The 21,070-nt window shown below is 54.2% G+C and overlaps 2 protein-coding genes and 1 long non-coding RNA gene across 8 annotated transcripts; 2 read left to right on the plus strand and 1 right to left on the minus strand.

The window, feature by feature from the left end:
• Positions 1-38: 38 nt before the first annotated feature.
• LOC109254122 (uncharacterized) lies at positions 39-9,610 on the minus strand. 5 transcript variants are annotated; one of them, XR_008420171.1, is made up of 7 exons: positions 9,331-9,610; positions 6,180-8,037; positions 5,478-5,656; positions 4,191-4,395; positions 3,676-3,786; positions 1,211-1,872; positions 39-262 (listed from the first exon to the last, which is right to left on the minus strand). It is a non-coding gene; the product is annotated as an uncharacterized LOC109254122 (long non-coding RNA). The 5 variants fall into 5 exon arrangements; XR_008420173.1 differs by having other exon boundaries at positions 1,211-1,875; XR_008420172.1 differs by lacking the exon at positions 1,211-1,872 and having other exon boundaries at positions 6,180-7,168; positions 7,424-8,037; positions 9,331-9,607.
• Positions 9,611-9,641: 31 nt separating this feature from the next.
• Positions 9,642-19,625, plus strand: ICAM1 (intercellular adhesion molecule 1). 2 transcript variants are annotated; one of them, XM_019427770.2, is made up of 7 exons: positions 9,642-9,801; positions 11,434-11,691; positions 16,305-16,610; positions 16,980-17,267; positions 17,347-17,604; positions 17,787-18,035; positions 18,176-18,287. In XM_019427770.2, coding segments are annotated over exons 1-7 (1,428 nt in total). In that variant the 5' UTR covers positions 9,642-9,734; the 3' UTR covers positions 18,178-18,287. The 2 variants fall into 2 exon arrangements, with proteins under 2 accessions (XP_019283315.2, XP_019283313.2); XM_019427768.2 differs by having other exon boundaries at positions 9,643-9,801; positions 18,122-19,625.
• Positions 19,626-19,822: 197 nt separating this feature from the next.
• Positions 19,823-21,001, plus strand: ICAM4 (intercellular adhesion molecule 4 (Landsteiner-Wiener blood group)). The gene is made up of 3 exons (XM_019427772.2): positions 19,823-20,216; positions 20,339-20,644; positions 20,790-21,001. Exons 1-3 carry the CDS (start codon positions 19,823-19,825, stop codon positions 20,930-20,932), a joined length of 843 nt encoding a protein of 280 aa, XP_019283317.1. The 3' UTR covers positions 20,933-21,001.
• The last annotated feature ends 69 nt before the right edge of the window (positions 21,002-21,070 follow it).

A 21,070-nucleotide genomic window follows, 5' to 3' on the forward strand; every position in this document is an offset into this window, starting at 1 on the left:
AGGCACTGCTGGGTACCTCTCCTGGCACTGCTGGGTACCTCTCCTGGGGACAACCTCAGGGCTGTCGATAGTAACACAGTCAACTTTCCCAGGGCGACTCAGACTCGAGGAACCAGGGGCACTGCTGTCATTAGGAGCCTGCTCCTGGTGCGTCCCCATTCCCAAGCACTGGCACCAAGAATTCGCGTCCCTGATGGGGTTTGTGGTGCCATTGGTCATGGTCCTTCATGCCAAGCAGTGGGTTTGAGTCTAAAAACCGGATCTAAAAATGGGAAGTGCAGACCTGAGCTGTCGTCATAATGATTTCCCCTAAGCAGAGTCTGAATCCATGTGGTCTATAAATGAGTGAATAAACACGTTTTTTTAAAAACACCAAACCAGTATCCTAATGCTTTTTTCTCTTCTATTTAAAAAAAATTTTTTTTTTAAGTTTTATTTCCTTATTTTGAGAGAGAAACCACGAGCAGGGAAGGGGCAGAGAGAGAGAATCTGAAGCAGGCTCCACACTCCGCGTACAGCCCAGTGCGGGGCTCGAACCCACAAACCACGAGATCATGACCTGAGCAGTAACCAGGAGTCAAACACTTAACCAACTGAGCCATCCAGGCACCCACCCCCCCCTTTTTTTTAATGTTTACTTATTGTCATGAGAGAGTGCGCAAGCAGGTAAGGGGCAGAGAAAGAGAGACACAGAATCCGAAGCAGCCTCCGGGCTCCAAGCTGTCAGCACAGAGCCCAACGCGGGGCCTGAGCCCACGAACGGTGAGATCATGACCTGAGTTGGACAGTTAACAGACTGAGCCACCCAGGCGCCCCGCCCCCCAAACCAGTATCCTAACTCTTGAGTCTGCTGTTTGCTCCCCTAGTTAATCTTTAAAAACAGTCCTAACACAGACTGCGATGTGGTCAATCTCTTTAAAGTTCTCCAGAACTGCCACCTGTGGATGTAGGCCCGGCCAGGCCAGGTGGCCGCAGTGACCACCCATGGGCTGGGCTGCCCCTGGCCAAAAACATCTCTGGAATGCCTCTCTAGGGAGTGCCTTCAGAGCTCATAACACATTCTTTGAAAATCCTCTGCGGATACAAACTTTGATCCCTTAAAGCACCAGATTTGACTAAGTAAAAAAGCCACTTGGAGCCAGTAGTAAGAAGGGGTGCAGAGGGCGGGTGGGAAAACATGGCTTGGGCCAAAGCCAAACTGTTAACCTACCTCTCCCTGTGCGTCTGGCCGGCCACGCGGGGACACAAGGCTTCGAGTAAGACCCAGCTGTTCTGACGGTGCTCAGACTACTCTCGATCTTTCTAGCTACAAGTAAGGCTGTGGAGTTATCTACCTTACAGCGGTCAGGCAACAGCAAGGCCAACCTCTGCCCACATAGACTGTGAAAAGAAGGGTCAGAACCTGTCCCGCCATACCGGAGACCCCAGCCAGACCAAGGATGGAAAAGGGCATTAGGAAAACGACCTGATTGGGGCGCCTGGGCTCTGTGCTGACAGCTCAGAGCCTGGAGCCTGGAGCCTGTTTCGGATTCTGTGTCTCCCTCTCGCTCTCTCTGCCCCTTCCCTGCTCGTGCTCTGTCTCTCTCGCGAAACTAAACATTAAAAAAAGGAAAAAAAAAAAAAAAACAGAAAATCCGATAACTAAAATGCACTTTCCAATAATCAGGAGGCAGTATGAATACGTACACATTAGTTTTCCAGCGCTGTCTTAACCAAGTACCACAGGCTGGGGGAGGTGAAACAACAGAAATGTACTGTCTCATGGTTCTAGAAGCTAGGAATCTAAGATCAAGGTGTCAGCAGGGTTGATTCCTTCTGAGGCTGTGAGGGAGAGTCTGTCCCAACCTCTTCCTTCCCCTGGCTTCTGGGCATCTGCTGGCAAACCTTGACGTTACATGGCTGGTAGTCATTCCAAGGTCTGCCCTCATCTTCGAATGGCAATGTCTCTGTGTACGTGTCCAGGTTTCTCCTTTTTAGTTTATTTATTTTGTTTATGTATTTATATGGGGGGGGGGGAACAGAGAGAGAGGGAGAGAGAATCCCAAGCAGGCTTTGCACTGTCAGTGTGGACCCCGACGTGGGGCTCGAATTCATGAACCGTGAGATCACGACTTGAGCCAAAGCCAAGAGTCAGACACTTAACTGAGACACTCAGGTGCCCCTGGGCACCACCCCCCCACCCCCGTTTTTTTAATGTTTACTTAATGTGCACGAGCAGGGGAGGGTGGATCCAAAGCTCAGTGCTGACATCAGAGAGCCCAGTGTGGGGCTCGAACCCTTGAACTGTGAATTCACGACCTGAGCTGAAGTCGGATGCTTAACCGACTGAGCCACCCAGGCGCCTTAGATTCCCCCCTTTTATAAGGACGCCAGTCATGTTGAGTCCGTTCCGCCACCCCCCACCCCAACCTCATCTTAATCATTCCCAGATACTGAGGATTAGTGCTTTTTTTTTTCTTCTTCCTTGCAGGAAGGAGAGACAGTTGGACCCATGATTGCCTGTGTTTGAAATTCTCTATAATAAGCCTTTCTGAAAAGAGAGAGACGGGGGCGCCTGGGTGACTCAGTCATTTGAACCTCCAACTCTTGATTTTGGCTCAGGTCACGATCCCAGCGTTGTGGGATCGAGCCCTACATGGGGCTCTGTACTGACAGCACAGAACCTGCTTAGGATTCTTTCTCTCCCTTTCTCTCTCTGCCCCTCCCCTGCTCTCTCTCTCTCAAAAATAAATAAAACTAATAAACATTAAAAGAGAGAGAGAGATGGGGGCGCCTGGGGGGCTCACTTGGTTAAGCGTCCAACTTCAGCTCAGGTCATGAGCTACACGTTCATGAGTTCAAGCCCTGTGTCGGGCTCTTGCTGTCAGCGTGAAGTCCCACTTTAGATCCTCTGTCTTCCTCCCTCTGCCCCTCCCCAGCTCACACACACATGCATGCTCTCTCTCAAAAATAAACATAAGAGGAAGAAAGAAAGAAAAGAAAAGAAAAGAAAGAAAGGAAGGAAGGAAGGAAAGAAAGAAAGAAAGAAAGAAAGAAAGAAAGAAAGAAAGAAAGAAAGAAAGAAACCGAAAGCAAAATCGAGCCACTGGGGCTGGGATCAGACTCCTCGGAAACACAGGGGCGAAAGGCAGGCAGCTTTGATGGTGGATTTAGGGTGTCTACTTATTGGGGGTCGGCACGGAGGCCCACTGGGTGGGGATGAGGGAAGGGCCACAACCAGACCAAAGATGTCCCCACTCCAGTGAAAGGGTGTCTAGGAAAGAAAGCCTCAGAGCACCTCCTCCCAAACACATACCCACCAATCCACCAGGAGTGGATTAAAGTTAACGCACTGCTGGGTCATCCAAAGAGGGCGAAGCCTCCAGCTGCCATGTCGCCACCCGAGCAGGAGGGATCCAAAGGCTAGTGAGAAGGGGAGAGGCAGACAGAAGAGTCGACGGCAGAGAGACCAGACCCTTCCCCCCCCCCCCCACCGAGGCCTCCAGCCTGGAGAGGGCTCCCATCCAACGTTGAGCCAAGTTCAGAGATGTGACTATGCCACCGACCTGAGCCTGAGTCCCGGGCAGAATTCTCAGCCAGGGGGTGGGGCAAGGTTCCACCACAGAATAAAGGGGCGAAAGAGGAAGCGAAGTTGTGTTTTGATTGAGATGTCAACAACATGAATTTCTGCCTTACCAGCTAGGGCTGCGAGGACGAAATGTGATGTATCGACCAGATCGGTGGCAACACAGAGGAAACGTGTATTTCTGCCTGGGAAGTTGGAGGCGAGATTCTCAGGGCTGAGTCCTAATGAAACAGACACAGCGACTGCTACTACCCGTTCTGGCTCTGTGCTCGTCAGGCGCTGGATCCACACTGTGTTAGCGGAACCCCATGGCCGCCCTTTGAGGTTCGGGTTACCATCCCATTCTACAGCTGAGGCCATCAAGGCGCAACCAGGGGAAGGGGCTTGCTCAAGGTCACAGCTTATGACAGGGGCTGTCAGCATCCTGACCACAACCCTTGACACCTGCTGTCCCACGCACTCCCCCCAACCGTCAGTGCCACAGGACCATGGTGGGCTTGTCTGCTGGGCAGGTCAGAAGGACTGGGGACCCACAATGATATATCACTTCCCCCTACCCCTGTTTTATGTAATCATAAAACAGAAAATAGGGGCAAAATACAGGAATCCCTAAAATGCCAGTTACTGGATGCCAGTGGAGCTTTAAAAAGCCTTCTGTGCCTGGGTGGCTCAGTCAGTTGAGCGTCCCACTTTGGCTCAGGTCACGATCTCGTGGTTTGTGGGTTCAGGCCCCCCGTCGGACTCTGTGCTGCCAGCTCAGAGCCTGGAGCCTGCTTCAGATTCTGTGTCTCCTTCTCTCTCTGCCTCTCCCCCACTTGTGCTCTCTCTCTCTCTCAAAAATAAATAAAATGTAAAAAAAAAAAAATTAAAAACAGACAATAGTATCGATGAGGATGTGCAGAAAATAGAATTCTAAAAAAATTTTTTTAACGTTTATTTATTTTTGAGAGACAGAGACAGAGAGACAGAGCATGAGCAGGGATGGGGCAGAGAGAGAGGGAGACACAGAATCCGAAGCAGGCTCCGGGCTGTCAGTACAGAGCCCGAAGCAGGGCTCGAACTCACAAACCGCGAGATCATGACCTGAGCCAAAGTCAGACCCTCAACCGTCCGAGCCACCCAGGCGCTCCCCCCCAGCAATTGCACATCTAAGTATATTCCCGAAAGGACTGAAAAAATTTTCATACCAACACTTGCACATGAACGTGCATTGCAGCATGATTCAGGGTAGCCAAAAGGGAGAAACAACCCAAATGTCCATCAGCTGGTGAATGAATAAAGCAAAGGTCCTATCTCCATACAATGCAATATTATCCAGCCCTAAAAAGAAATTCAGTATAGGGGCGCCTGGGGGGCTCAGTTGGTTGAGTCCGACTCTTAAGTGGGCGTGGAGCCCACCTAATAAAAAAATTTAAATTTAAATTTAAAAAAAGGAAAACGTGTTAATACATGCTACAACATGGACGAAACGTTATGCTAAACATCACGAACATTATGCTAAGGGAAAGAGTCCAAACACAAAAGGCCACGTAGTGTGTGATTCCACTTATAGGAAATGTCCAGAATGTGCAAGCCCATAGAGACAGCAGATTAGTGGTTGCCAGGGGCTGAGAGGAGAGATGATTGGGAGGTACCAGGTTTTTTGGGATGGTGATGGAAATATTCCAGAATCATATACTGGTTGTACAAGATTGTGAATACACAGGAAAATTTTTAAAGGGCAAAAAGTAAGTTTTGTATTGTGAATTTGTCTCAAATATATATATATATATATACATATATATATATATATATATATACATATATATATATATATACACACACACACACACACAGCATATAAATATAAATTGGTATAGCCACTTTGAAAACTAGTATTGTGGGTTTCCCCCAAAATTAAAAATAGTACTACCGGGGTGTCTGGGTGGCTCAGTTGTTCTCGCGTCCGACTTCGGCTCAGGTCATGATCTCATGGTTTGTGGGTGCGAGCCCCGTGTCGGGCTCTGTGCTGACAGCTCAGAGCCTGGAGTCTGCTTCGGATTCTGTGTCTCCCTCTCTCTGCCAGCTCACACTCGCTCTCTCTCTCTCTCTCTCTCTCTCTCGAAAATAAATAAATATTAAATTAAAAAAAAATAGTACAACCGTATGATCCACCCATTTTACTTCTGGATATTTATCTGAAGGAAACAAAATCAGTATCTTGAAAAGATATCTACACCCCCATGTTACTGCAGCATTATTTACCATACCCAAGACATGGAAACAACCTAAATGTCCATCAATGTATGAACGGATAAATATAGATAGATATAGGTATATAGATATAGATATATACTATATACATACGCACACACACATAAATACGTATACACATATATAATTGACACGTAGTATGCGTGTATATGCGTATACATATAAGTGTAAACACACACATATACACAACGAATACTATTCGTCCATAAAAAGAAGGAAATCTTGCCATTTGCTACGTCACAGATGGACCTTGAGGTCATTACGCTAAGTGAGATAGGTTAGAGAATGACAAATACTGCATGACCTCGCTTATATGTGGAATCTTAAAAACAACAACAAAAACAAACCACTTGAGGAGTACCTGTGTGGCTCAGCTGGTTAAGCGTCCCATTTCAGCTCTGGCCAGGATCTCGTGCTTTGTGTGATCCTGCCTCGGGCTCTGTTCTCAGTGTGGAGCCTGCCTGGAATTCTTTCTCTACGCCCCGCCCTCTCTCTCAAAATAAATAAATCAGCTTTAAAGCAAAACAAAAGAAACACCTGAATTTACATACAGAACAGATTGGTGGTTGCCAGAGGCAGGGGGTGGGGGAAATGGGTGAAGCGGGTCAAAGGGTACAAACTTCCGGTTACAAGGTAAATAGGTCCTGGGATGCGATGGACAGCACGGTGACCAAAAACCGTTTAAATAAGTGAATAGAAATGTACATATGGAGTAATGAAGTATTAGGGAGCTGACATTCCTGGAGGAGCTTAGACCCAGCGAGGCACAGGATTGGCGTAAAAAGTCCGCCCATCTCCAAGGGGTCCCTCAGTGAGACTGAACCACAGTGGCCCCCAAAGGAGGTCTCCATACTAACCCACAGCTTTCCTGGTTGCCTTCCCCGACTCCCCCCAAACCCCCATCCCAGGTATAAACTGCCAGAACACCAAGTTTGGTTCCAGGGGCTGCTTTTGGGGAGAACGTCCACTAAAACAGCCGCTAAGTTGTCAGAGCCTGGATCCAAACCCCAATCTGCTCCTCCTTCTGTCACAACCTTGTGGATGAAATGCTCTGAGAACCTCCTGTAAAAGCGGTGGGAAGGAAATTCTGGGCTAGAGGAACAAAATGTTCAGAATGCTCGGGGACAAAAGAAATTCACTGAAGCAGCCAGGAAGGGCGGGGTGGCCACGCCACAGCTCAGAGTGAAGGGAGAGCAGGGGCCAGGCCACAAAGCGGGACATGAGCCCGCGGCCTCTAGTCTGTAGTGGGTCCACTCACTGGACTGCCCAAGACTGCCTGGCACCCGGGAGGAAGCCTTGCCCTTCCTGGCAACTTCAGCGAAGGGCTGGGGAGCCTCCACTTTTCTTTTCCTAGAGGAAACACAAAGGAAATGTGAGACCAGGAGGTGGACGCTCCTCTCGCTAACCTGGCCCCCATTACCACCCCATCTTCATCTCAGGAAATGGCTCTCCGTCTTCCCAGGGGACCAGGCCAGAACCAAGAAGTCATTCTTAACTCCGCTCTGTCCTCATGTCCCAGCAAGCGCAGTTGACCTTGCCACCAAAAGGGATGTCAGATCACTTCTCTGATGGCACTGCCCAGAGCAAGGACCCATCATTACCCACTTCGACTAAAGTAGTCACCTCCTCTCTGGCCTCCTGTCCTCCCTGGCCCTGGGACATAGCTCCTGCTGTCTCAGGAGGGTGCCTGCAAACACTGGAGCTGGGGCTGTCCCTCCTCCATGGCTCCCACCTCACTGGGAAGAAAAGCCAAAGTCCTCTGCAGACTGACAAGCATGCCGGGCACCATCTCCTCCCTGCCCTCATTTCCTCCTCCCTTCCTTACTGCACTCCAGTCATATGGGCCTCCAGGCTGTCCCTACCTCAGGGCCTTTGCACATTCAGCACTCTGTGTCTGGTACCTTCCCTCTCTGATATTGTCACAGGAGCCTCCTCACTTCCCCGTGTCTTTGCTCAAATGTCGCCTTCTCAGTCTTTCCCAGAGTACTCTACTTAAAAGTTCATTAACCCTCACATTCCCTATCCCTCCTATTCTATTTCCTCTCAGCACTAATCACCAACACTCACCCCATATATTTTATTTTTGTTTCTTATCGCTCCCCCGCCGTTGAAACCATCTCTGCACAATGACGAAATGTTTGTCTTTCCTCATCACTGCCCTGTCGCCAGCTCTTGGAAGGATTCCTATCACAGCAGGCACCCACTGAACACCGCAGGGCCTGTCGGGAGAGATCCGAAAGAACCGCGCTTTTATGGCTGCAAGGAAGACTTGGGCCGCGCGGGGGAGCTCGCCGCCCGCGCACTGTGGACCAAAGTCCAGAGACCCATTGCGGAAAGCCCGAGAAAAATCCGCCGGAAAATAACCCCCCCTCTCCCTCCCGCACAGGATTTTCCCAGTCCCTTCGAGGCTTGGGGCGTCCCTAGTCCTACCCTGCACCTTTTCCCAGGCAGTTCGGGGAGGGATTTCAGCACCCACCACACCCCGCGTAGGAAGATCCCCGTGGAAATCCCTTAGGAATCATCGGGGCAGGAGAAGGGATGCTTTTCCAGCCGAAAAGTGACTCGAAGCCCTATCCTCCGAAGGAAGGGCTCGAACGTCCCCTGGGCTCCCTCCCTTCCCCTTCTGCTGCGCGACCTCCCTGGCCCCTCAGAGGTCTCCATGGCGACGCGGCGCGCATCCCACAACAGGAAGTCTTAGGCGGCGTGGCTAAGCGCTGGGAGACCCCAGGGCCCCCAGCCTCGACGTGGTAGATGACAAGCCCTGGGGTCACACGCTTAGGCCGTGGCCTTGGGGTGGGGGGCGCGGCGGCGGTCTATAGCCACAATCCCTCCCCCTACGCCTCTTCCTAATGGAACTAGCCCCAGCAAATATCCGCACAATTTACCTCTGGCGCCCAGAGTTCAAGTTTCAAGAGCCAGGTGCAGCGCTTGGAGTTTGACCGCCTCCTCTCCTCGCCCCACTTCGGGGCGTAGGAGTTGTTTCCCTGTGGAAAGGAAGGGTCCGAGCGCCCCCTCTCCATTCAAGGTGTGCTACCTCAGTTTCCCCGAGGGGCCTGGGGACGGCAGCGGGGACCTCGGCGCGTCAGGACCACGCGGCTTCCTTCCTTTTTCTGGAGGCTGTAAAGACGCCCCCGCGGCGGAGGCAGAAAGGAGAAGCGCGGCCACGGGGGCGGCAGCGGCCGCGGGCGGGGGGGGGGGGGCGATGCAGGGCCCCGGACATGATGACGCCTCGAGTCCTCACCCCATGGTTTCGCGGACCCTTGCATGTGCCCAGGCTTGCTCCTGCCGCTTCTTGGGAAATCTGTCAGCTGAGCAAGGGCTTGCCCCTTGGGGGAGGGGCACCCTTGATAGAGAGTGCCCCGAAGACATTCCTGGGTCCCCACCCTAAAGAGGGATCGTCCACTCGGTTAAGGAGGCCTGCGTGCGCTGGAGAGTCAGACGAGTTCGAACCTCCTCGCCGCTCGGAGGCTCGGTTTACCCCTCTGTGGAATGGGCACAATAACAGTCCCTACCGTCCAGGGTAGCTGGCGGTATTCCGTAGAGCGCTTAGAGCAGCGGAACCGCAGCACCGCGGTGAGCCCGGCCCCGGGACCGAACCTGTCGCACCGGGAGCAGCCCCCCCTGAGCTCGCCCGGCCGCCGCGCCCCTCGTTGCCTCAGTTTGGAAATTCCAGCGCTCCAGCGGCCAACGAGGGGGGACAACACGACTGAGGCTCGGCACCCTTTCAATCCGGAAATGCCGGAGCCCTCGTTCCGGAGGGGAAGGCGCGAGGTTTCCGGGAAAGTAGCACCGCCCCTCTGCCCCCCGTGCCCGGCCACAATAAAAGGCCCACGCGCTGCGGCCATGAGCCCAGTCGGCGCCGCACGTCTCTGCGCTGCCGGAGGTCGGTGCCCTGCTCTCCCAGCTTCGGCCCGCTATGGCTCTCGGCACCGCCCGTCCCGCGCTGCCAGCGCTCCTGGCCCTGATCGGAGCTCTGCTCCCAGGTGAGTCGGGGTGGGGCTGCCGTCGAGCCGACTCCCCGGATCCCCGCTGCGCCCCGGACGCACCGGGAGGACCCGCTCCCGGCCGGCAGGGGATAAGCCCCTGTCGTACTTAGGTAGCTGTTTATGGGAAGTTGGGGCTAGAGCCGCCGGCTGAAAGTTGACAGCAGTGGGTTCGAATCCAGACCCTGGATCACTTCCACGGGAGGCCTCAAGTTAGAGGTTGACATTCCCGGAGCCTCAGTTTCTCAGCTGTAAGATGGAGAACGTAAGGGCGGCCACTCGAAATGGTTGTGTCCTGGCCGAGTGCCACGCCTGGCTCCAAGACTCGGTCTGATTGTGTGCGGACGTGTCCGGCACCAAGCTGAGTAGGCTGGGGACCCCCCCCTCCCAACACACACACATGTACATTCTGTTCCTCGTCCCCCCTGCCCCTGGGGAAGTCCAGGACTGCCTCTGCTCAGGGGAATTCCAGGGCTGACTTGCCCAAAGGCCAGAGGCTGAGAGTGGCATGCCCCAGCACCCCTCGACCAACCCCAGTCTGGGGGTTGTCAAAGCGAGACAGGGGGAGCGCCAAATGGTGGTCTGTGTTGGGAAGCGGGAGAGTGGGAAAGGGACACCTGTGGTTACCGGCCCAACAAAGGGTTCTAGTCCGGATGCCAATGTGGTTTCTACTGCTTTTCAGCTGAGTAACCGCACTTCTCCCAGCCTCACCATTTCACTCTGTGAAATGGGAACTATCCCAGAATCACTCTCGGAGAATTCACGGAGCTGCTGTTTTCCCACACCTCCATCCAGATAGAGGAACCCAAAGCTGAGGACAGCAATCTTTGCAAGAGGCAGATAGATAGGCCCTTTGGAAGGGCCCAGATAGGTATTTTTTTCAGCTTTGGAGGCACCAGGGAGTCCGAGGGAGCTAATCACCACAAGCCCCCTTCTTCCCTGCAGCCAGGCACTGTCTGCCCTGTGCTAGGAGTCTCTTGCATTAAGCGGGGGCTGGGATGACTGTATTTACCCACCTTACAGAAGGGGAAATTGAGGTCTTGAGAGCGGAGACCACTTGGCAGAGGGAGGAGACAACTCAGTTGGAACTTTTCCATTCCTGGAGGGCTAGCCTCCTCCACCTCACGTCCTGGGAGAGAGAAGCACACTGACTTCATGTCCCTCCTCTGCTCAAGTCCTCCGTGGCTCCCCACTGCCCTCCGAATGAAGAACAAGTCCTTGGCATGGCCTGCCCTGCCCACATGATCCATCTTCCTGACCTTTCTCCCAGCTCTTCCTCCTCACTAACTCTCTCCAGCCACCCTGCCTCAGGACCTTTGCACTTGTGCCTGTTGCCTAGAATTAATTTCTCTCTTCTCTGAATGGCCAGCCCCTTCTCATCATTCGGATCTCTGCTCACACATTACCCTGTCACCAAGTCACTGTCTGTTCTCTCACCCTGTTTTGTTTTTGCCAAAGCTCTTATTAACATCAGTTATTAATTATCTTGTTTGCCTATGAATTTTTCTGTCTCCCACACTGAAGGCAACGTTTTGCCTCGTTCAGGGCTCTGTGCCCAGCACTCAACCCAGGCTGGGTACATGGTAATTGCTGATGAACCCAATTTGTCCTGACTTCCATCTTTTGTTCTAGGACTTGGAGGGGCCCAAACATCAGTGCACCCCCTAGAAGCCATCATACCCCGAGGCGGCTCTGTGCAGGTGAACTGTAGTACTTCTTGTGACCGTCGCGCCTTCTTGGGCCTGGAGACTCAGCTGACTAAGAAGGAGGTCGCTCAGGGGGACAACTGGAAGATCTTTGAACTGAGTGGTGTGCAGGAAGATAGCACTCCAATATGCTTCTCATACTGCCAAGCACAGACGATGGTTTCGATGTCTCTCACCGTATACTGTGAGTGGCTGGGCCCAGGGGCTGGACAAGACAGGCTGGGTGGGGGAGGTGGACGCGTGCGAGTCCCCTCAGGCTGGGACAGCCTTTGTTGCTTGGTGGTGGGGACAGAGCTGGCTCGCCAGAGCACTGGTGGGCACATCTTCGGAAAGCCTCATTGTCGTTTGAAACCCCATCTTGAATTTTCTTGGGTGCATTTAGCGTATTACAGAGATTCAGTACATTTGAGTACTATAGGCCTCTGGAAACATGTGACAGATCCTAGATATGACTCTTTATTTTATTTTTTTATTATTAAAAAAATTGTTTTAAATCTTAATTTTTGACAGAGAGAGAGACAGAGACAGAGACACAGTACAAGAGCAGGGGAGGAACAGAGAGAGAGGGAGGCATAGAATCCAAAGCAGGCTCCAGGCTCTGAGCTGTCAGTACAGAGCCCAGCATGGGGCTCGAACTCCCCAACCGCAAGCTCATGACCTGAGCCAAAGTTGGACACTTAACCGACCGAGCCACCCAGGCGCCCCTAGATATGACTTTTTATTTTTTTTAAATTTTTTTTTTTCAACGTTTTTTATTTATTTTTGGGACAGAGAGAGACAGAGCATGAACGGGGGAGGGGCAGAGAGAGAGGGAGACACAGAATTGGAAACAGGCTCCAGGCTCTGAGCCATCAGCCCAGAGCCCGACGCGGGGCTCGAACTCACGGACCGCGAGATCGTGACCTGGCTGAAGTCGGACGCTTAACCAACTGCGCCACCCAGGCGCCCCTAGATATGACTTTTTAAAAGATGTAGTTTAGGGGGCGCCTGGGTGGCTCGGTCGGTTGAACATCTGATTCCTGATTTTGGCTCAGGTCAGAATCTCACTGTTCGTGGGTTCAAGCCCTACTTTGGGCTCTGCACCGACAGTGTGGAGTCTGCTTGGGACTGTCTCTCTCCCTCTCTCTCTGCCTCTCCCCTGCTTATACATGCTCTCTCTCTCTGTCTCTCTCTCAAAATAAATAAACATTAACAAAAAAGGAGATGCGGTTTAGGGGCACCTGGGTGACTCAGCGGGTTAAACGCGTCTGACTTTGGCTCAGGTCATGATCTCACAGTCCGTGAGTTCGAGCCCTGTGTCGGACTCTGCTGACAGCTCAGAGCCTGGAAGCTGCTTCTGATTCTGTGTCTTCCTCTCTCTCTGCCCCTCCCCCGCTTGTGCTCGGTCTCTCTCTCTCTCTCTCTCTCTTTCTCTCTCTCAAAAATAAATAAACATTTAAAACAAAATGTTAAAGAAGATGCAATTTAAAAGTAGCCCGGACATGGCAATTTTCACATATTGGCAGCAATCAAAAGGGTTGATAACAGCCATGCTGGCAAGACGGCGGGGAAGCGGGCAGTCCTGGGACATCGCTGACAACGTGGGAACAGAGAAGCACAGCCCCGAGTGGGGAAGTGGTGTCAGTTCTCTAAGTGGCCCATGCATGTGTGCTTTGACACAGAAATCCCATTCCTCGGGATTGGGCTTATGTGTGTCCCCAGCCCCGCGGGAGCGGCGCGGGCTGCGGGATGGGGTTATTTTACTGTGGCTTTATTTGCATGGGCAAAAGTTTGCAAGCCACTCGGGCACAGGGCACGGGGGAGATACGCTGTAGTTTGATCACTTGAAGGCGCAGTATGCAACTGCCCAAAGAGAAGGAGGAAGCTCCCGTGTCCTGAAAGAGAAATGACCTCCAAGGTGTCCCGTCACGTTCAAGAGAAGAGAGGCGTGCCCAGAACGAGTGGCATGCCCTCCTTGGTGTTGAGGAGCAGCAGGGTGGGGTGAGGGCCGCCCGTGTTGACACAGAAAGGAGCCAGGAGAGGAAATCCAAGAAATGAGAGAGAGAGGCTGGGGGAGGGGCGCTCCGGGAGAGGGCATGGGGCCAGTGTTTTCTATGTGCCTTCTTCTCTGGGCACTTTCAACTGTGAGAACTACTATTACCATAGGCAATGAATAAATAAAATTCAGATGAAAACAAGATGGAACAAACAAACAAGGAAGAAAGGACAGAAAGAGAGTTAGCCAACTGGTCTCGGGGTTAGACAGCTTTGGGTTCCAGTCCCAGCATGGCCTTTATGGACTGGGTGGCCACGGGGGGATATGGCTTGTTGACTGACTTTGCCATGAGACCTCCTCGCGTGGGTGTAATGATGCATTGAGGCATGAAGGACACTCCACCATCATGGTGTCTGGGCAAAGCCTTTGGGGAAAACAGCGGCTTTGCTTCTGATTTGGAGCATGTTTGGGCAGATTCTGGCCAGCTGAGGAGAGTCCCCAAACGTTCCCAGTGGCCTGTAAAACCCCAGGCAAACCTCCTCGAGGGACTTCTGCATCTTGGCATGATAGTTGAAAACCCAGTGCTCTAACTTTGGGGCCTGGGTCTGCCACGTCTCTCCCTCTGACTTTGGGTACCAGGCTTTGCCTTAATTTCCAGCTCTGTGAAATGGAGCCGATGTCCTGCACACAGGCAGGGGGTCACCTAGGAGAGGCCCTATCTAGCTTGGTCCTGCCCCACCCCTGGTGTAAAGATCCCTGGGTGGCTGAACTTTCTCTAGAAAGGATAAGCGTGTTACCTCCTGTAGGAGATGACCCCTAACTGGGCCTTGAAGGGTGAGTAGAAGTTGGTATAGACAGGCATTCAGGGCAGAGGAAACAGCCTAGGTTTGAGTGGGAAAACATGCTGAACGGAGGGGGTCGGTGTTAGGAAGGACTGAATACCAGCAGATCGGTGGGGACTTCCTCAGGGTGTTAGGAAGCCATGGAGGATGTGAGAGCAGGCCAGGGATCTAGATAGCAGAAGGCCGGGCTGCCTGGGTGGCTCAGTTGGTTAAGTATCCAACTCTTGGTTTTGGCTCAGGTCACGATCTCATGGTTCATGGGTTCGAGCCCCGAATTGGCTCTGCACTGACGGTTCTGAGCCTGCTTGGAATTTTCTCTCTCTCTGCCCCTCCCACGTCTCTCTCTTTTGCTCTCTCTCTCTCAAAATAAATAAGCAAATAAACTTAAAAAAAAAAAACAATCATTAGCAGAAGGCTGGCCTTTTGGGAAGCCAGCGAGCAGTTGGCCGTGGACCTCGTCCAGGCCACATGTGTGGGCAGTGGCTGGGTACAGGAAGGGAGGGCAGACAAATACTTGGAAGAGGGAACTAACCAGGACTGAAGGTTGGGGTTCAGGGAGAGGCAGGGGCAAGACAGACCTCCTCCCCCAGTCTGGCCTTCAGGGCAAGGAGCTGTGCTCAGAGATAGGAACTCCTTTTGGGGGCTGAGGTTTGAGGTTTGCACCCAGCTCTGCAAATTCGTGTTTGCAGCAGGTGCAGGTGGGTAAGCACTGGACGTCTAAAGGTTTTCTTGCCCCCCCCCCCTTTTGTTTTTAAAGCTATACTGAGATATCATTTACAGAATACATACATAAGTCACCCCTTTCAAGTGTACAATTCAACAAATTTGCATGTATTTATAGAGTAGCACAGCCCTCACCACCATCTAATTTTAGAACATTTCCATCACCCTAAAAGGAAACCTCATGTCCATTTACAGTCATTCTATTTCTTAAATGCATTAATGAAAGCCCTACCTCCAATAACCCATTTTACCGCTCAGGAAACTGAGATTCGATTTCTCCAACTGCTAGGGCTGGAGCGATTTCCAGGGCAAAGTCGCTCGCCTACAGCTCATAGCACAGAAGCCCCAAAGCTAGGAATCAAACCCAGGGCCCTCAGTGCTAAGTCGCAGCTCGCTGGGACTCTGCTTTTAATTTTCACTTTCAGTCCTGGCCTGAAATTCTGTTACTTTATGTGTAACGGGGACCCTGGCCTGCAAAACCCAAGCCCACGTGTTGTGTTTTCAGGGGATACTCAGAGTTCCGTTTTGAGTGTCTGTTGGTTATTCTTGCATTTTTAACATTTCAGGGGACCACACAGCACATTTGGGAACTTCTTTCCCTTAAAAGGGGGCTCCTGAAAGGCCTTAAGTCAGTGCGGGTGGCTCAAACTTATTTTTTCTATAAATACAGAGAGCCTACTGTGTGCCACCAACAGATCAGGGAACAAAGTTGACAAAGACCTCCCCCCCACTGCCTCTCCTGGGCTGAAGTTACCTGGCAGGATGGGGAAATAGAGAAACGAGTTAACTGAGAAGATGTGTGTCACCCTTGGGTGTCGGACAGTGAGGGGTGCTGTGGGGGGAAATAAGGCCAAGAAGAAGAGAAGGGGGGAGCATAGGGTCTCTTAAAAACAATCTCTACTCAATCTCTACTGGACTGGGCAGTTTAAATTTACTGTATGTATTTGACGGGACTCCCAGTGATAGATTTTGAGGTTTTTGGTTGTTTGTTTGTTTTTTTTTCTTCCACTCTTCACTCTTAGACGCTACAGTGGAGAAATTGTTTTTGCCCCCTTCTCAGCCACCTGGGGACTTCCCACCGGTTTATCCTGAAGCTCTTAACATTCCTGTCTGGCTTAGGTGGTTTGGGGTGTGTCGCGTGAAGAGCGGGAAGTGGGGAGGCCCCTGGACGGGGCGCAGCCCGCACCCCAGCGCCCCCTGCGGGCGGGCAGCCTCTCTGGCTCACACAACCCCCCCCCCCCCCCCCCCCGCCCCCAGGGTTCCCGGAGCGCGTGGAGTTGGCCCCCCTGCCCCGCTGGCAGCCCGTGGGCGAAAACCTCACCCTGCGCTGCCAGGTGGCCGGCGGGGCGCCCCGGACCAACCTCACGGTGGTGCTGCTCCGCGGGGAGGAGGAGCTGAGCCGGCAGCCGGCCGTCGGGGAGCCCGCCGAGGCCACGGTCACGGTGCTGGCGGGCAGAGACGACCACCTCGCCAATTTCTCGTGCCGCACGGAACTGGACTTGCGGTCCCGAGGGCTGGGTCTGTTCCAGAACAGCTCGGCCCCCAGGCAGCTCCGAACTTTCGGTGAGGCGCTGGGGAGCTGCCAGAGAGGATAGGCTGGGTGGGGGTGGGGGTGGGGGTGGGGGAAGAGAGGGGCCTTTGGTCATGGGGGTGCTAAGGTGGTGACCTACCTAGATTACAAGGGCTCCTGGGAAAGAGCATGTTCTTGGCCATTGGGATGGGGTGCACTGGGATGGGGCGCCCCAGCTGCAGGATCTTCTGAGAAGGCGGTAACCCCATATGTAACCCCATATGTGTGCCGGGGCAGGGGTGACCCCGGGCCACAGAGGCTCTTGGGAGGAGGATGCCCCAGATGAGGGAATGAAGATGCCCCCAGAAAAGGGCTTTAGGTTGCCTGTCCCCTCTGTGTTCACACCCACCCTCTCTCACCAGTCCTGCCAGAGACGCACCCAAACCTTGCTACCCCCAGCATTGTGGAAGCGGGCACAGAGTGGCCCGTGGACTGCACCATGGACGGGCTGTTCCCAGCTTCGGAGGCCCAAGTCCGCCTGGAGCTGTCTGGCCGGAATCTGCACCCCACAGTCACGCACAAAAACGACTCCCTCTTGGCCACGGCCCATGATAAGGCCAACATGGAAGAGGAGGGCACCCACCAGCTGTCGTGCGTGGTGACCCTGGGACACCAGAGCCGGTCGTGGCGGGAGAATGTGACCATCTACAGTAAGTAGAGACGGGGCGGGGCTTCCAAGGGGTGGGACCGGTGCTGGGAGGCGGTGCTCACCGTGTGCCCCGCCCCCAGGCTTCCCGGCTCCCAACCTGACCCTGAGTGAGCCAGAGGTCTCAGAACAGACTGTGGTGACCGTGGAGTGTGAAGCCCAGGCCGGGGCCCTGGTGATGCTCACCGGGGGGGTCCCGGCAAGGCTTCCAGGACCCAGGGCCCAGCTCCAACTAAATGCCAGCGCCGAGGACGATGGGCGCATCTTCTTCTGCTCTGCTCTCCTGGAGGTGGCCGGGCAGGTGCTACACAAGAACCAGACCCGGGAGCTCCGTGTCCTGTGTGAGTGGAGCTGCTGGACAATGACTCCTAATCCTCAAGACCCAACCCCTAAGGCCCCTGGAGCTCCTGCCCTCTGGGGGTCCCCTCCAGCCCTCTCCCCAGATTCCAGGGTCCTCCTGTCCCGGGTGGTGAGGGGTGTCCTGGTCCCTGACCTCATCCCTCATCTTGCTGTGTTTCTCCAGATGGTCCCCGACTAGACAAGAGGGATTGTCTGGGAAACTGGACGTGGCAGGAAGGCTCCCAGCAGACCCTGACATGCCAAGCTTGGGGAAATCCAGTTCCTGAGCTGAAGTGTCACCGGAAGGGGGATAATGCTCTGCTGCCCATCGGGGACCTGAGACCTGTCACGCGGGAGGTTGCAGGCACTTACCTGTGTCAGGCCAGGAGCCCCCGTGGTGAAGTCACCCGTGAAGTGGTCGTGAACGTGATCTGTGAGTGTGCCGGCGTTTAGGGCTGGGCAGGGCAGAGGCAGTGAGCCTGGCTCGACCTTCATCACCCACTGTGTCCTCCCCCACAGACCACCGGAATTACATCCTCACCACCATTCTGGTGACAGTTGCTTTCACCATAGGAGCTTCGGGCCTAGCTGCTTACTTCTATAACCGCCAGCGGAAGATCCAGAAATACAAGTTACAGAAAGCCCAGGAGGCGGCTGCCATGAAGCTGAACACACCAGCCACGCCACCCTGAACCTGTCCCAGGACAGGGCCTCCTCCTCAGCCCCCCACACAGTGGCAACGGTGCCACATTGAACAATGGTCCATTCAGCTCCACCCACCTTCCCAGGACGCCCGAGGACAGGACAGAGGCCTCAGGATACAGACAGCATTGGGGATCAAGGCACATGCACACTTAGGATCCCCAAGCCTCACACCTGACCTGTTGTCACAGGACTGAGCCATGAGGAGGGGGCGGGACTTGGGTCATGACTATGAGGGGTGCCAAAGCCTGACCAGACCAGAGGGGGTGTGGTGGGACACTTGACCTGGGACACCCAACTGCGAAACAGTGAAACTCACCCCTGCTGCGTGTGCTGAGGCCCCGCAGTCCTAGGGAGAAGTGGCCTGCACAAACACATACAGCATGGAAACATATCCCCATCCTTCCTCTGACATGCCAGCTCCAGTGCGGCTGTCCATTGACTGTCCCCAACTTTTGATGGATGTATTTATTAATTTGTTCTCTTATGAGCTATTTATTGAGTGCCTTTTATGTGGGTTAGAATAGTAAAGAAGAGGAACGTAGGTTCCTGTTCTCAGGGAGCTCTCAGTCTAGCCTCATTCAGGGCCGCCGGGTACAGTTGTACTGGCTGTGCACTGCAAAGGAGTGCCTGGCAAAAAGATCAAGTGGGCTGGAATTTCCTACTCCGGCTGGCTAAGCTGCTTTCCCCCAGAAGGGGACTGGCAATGGTGATATGGTTTAGTTGGTAACCTGCCCAGGGGCAACCACTGAGCCCTTACTCCTCCCCCCATCTCTGACACTGACCTCTGTTAACCACCTCTCTGCCCATAAGCATCTACTAGTGTTTACAGTGACACTGTGGCGTGCCTGAACATGAATGCCCATTCACTGGCAGCTGAACCATATAGTCCCATGAAACTATGCCCAACCGCTGTGTGTCCCTGCCTTGTCCTACCTGGTTCCATCTTGGGACCATGCAAGAACAGAGCACTCTGGCAGCTCCAAATTCCAGCGGAGACAAGGGCCCTGCAGGCAGTGCGGAGGAGAGGCCTGGGAGGATCCCCTCCCAGTTCCAGAAGCCTCTTTCTTGTGCTAATAAAGCTTGCTAATAAAGCTTCCTCTCAGTGCGCCTGCCTTGTGCGAGTTGAGGGAAGATGTCACGTCCAGTTGGAGCCCTTTCTAGTCCCATCCTCCCACTTCCTCCTCATCCTCCCATTTCCTCCCCTAAGAAAAGGCTGCCGGTTCAAGGCCCACCCCTGAGGCTCTGGTCCAAATCTGGAGCTCTTTAGAACCTCTTAAGATTCTAGCGAAAATTAAAGATTCCTCTCCAGAAAACTCTCTGACCCTTGGTTTCTGGTGGTTTGGAATCCCGTTCTTGAGCCGAGGGAGGGGCTGAGGGTCTTTACGCAGGCTCCAGGGCCCTCTAGGGGCCTCTGTCTCTCCGGGTGGGGCTGAGGAGGCGGGGCTGCGGGCCTCTTTATCTCCACAGCCAGCTTTGGCTCCCTGGCGCGGGGCCCCTCAGTCTGGGCCCTTTCCCATGGGGTCTCTGCTCCCCCTCTCGCTGCTGGTTTTGCTGGCGGCTGCCTACCGGGGAGGCGGGAGCGCGCGTTGGCGCCGGGCTGCGCGGGCTCAAGGCCCCGGAGGCAACTCTCCGGAGCCCTCGGAGACCTCGGCGTCCTTCTGGGTGCGCGTGAGCCCGGCGTTCAAGGCCGTGCCGCCGGGGGGTTCAGTGTGGCTTAACTGCAGCAGCAGCTGCCCCCTGCCGGAGAATTCCAGCCTCAGCACTCGGCTGCGGCGGGGCCGAACGCTTAGTGGGCCTGGCTGGGTATCCTACGAGCTGTTGGATGTGAGGGCCTGGAGCTCCGAGGTGCGCTGCTTCGTCACCTGCGCAGGAGAAACGCGGGGGGCCACGGCCAAGATCACCGCCTACAGTGAGGGACTGGGGCTCAGGTTCTTCTGGGGTGAGGGGAGGGGGACGGTGGGGGGGGGGGTATTTGACAGTCGCGTTAGGGGGCGCACGCGCACCTTGCTCAGCGGTCCCCTCTTGCTTTAGAACAGCCGCACAGCGTGATCCTGGATCCCCCAGTCTTAGTGGGCAGTGAGTACACGCTGCGCTGCCACGTGACACACGTATTCCCCGTGGGCTTCCTGGTGGTGACTCTGAGGCGCGGCGGCCGGGTCATCTACTCTGAGAACCTGGAGCGCTTCACTGGCCTGGACCTGGCCAATGTGACGCTGACGTACACGTTACCAGCTAGGCCCCGCGACTTCTTGCAGCCCGTGACCTGCCACGCACGCCTCAATCTTGATGGCTTGGTGGTCCGCAGCAGCTCGGCACCCATGACGCTCACAGTCCTCGGTGAGGCACCTTTGGAATCCTGGAGACTTGAGGAGGGGTGGGGAAGGGTTATGACCCCAGCAGGGTGAGAGAGCCAAGCGGCAGCTCCATGCGGGGCGTCACATCAACATGTGTTCCCTTCCTAATTCTCACCTCCTGTCCCCAGCTTGGAGCCCCGCGCCCAAGGTCTTGGCCTCCACCTCCATCGCGGCCTTTGTGGGGATCCTTCTCGTCGTGGGGGCCACCTACCTGCGAAAATGGCTACTGATGCAGTCCCGGGGCGCAGAGGGGGTGGTCCATGACCGCTGAGCCAGAGGAAAAAGGAATCAGAAGCAATTTGGGGAACCCTGACTGGTTCAATAAAGCCTTCCTCAGTCAGCCTCCGTCCCGTGGCCTAAACGTCCCCCATTAGGGTTCCTTTTTGGCCCTGCCTCAATCACGTTCTCC

The sequence above is a fragment of the Panthera pardus genome, unplaced genomic scaffold, assembly GCF_024362965.1.
Source record: "Panthera pardus isolate Hobbes unplaced genomic scaffold, ASM2436296v1 HiC_scaffold_8, whole genome shotgun sequence".
Lineage (NCBI taxonomy): Eukaryota > Metazoa > Chordata > Mammalia > Carnivora > Felidae > Panthera > Panthera pardus.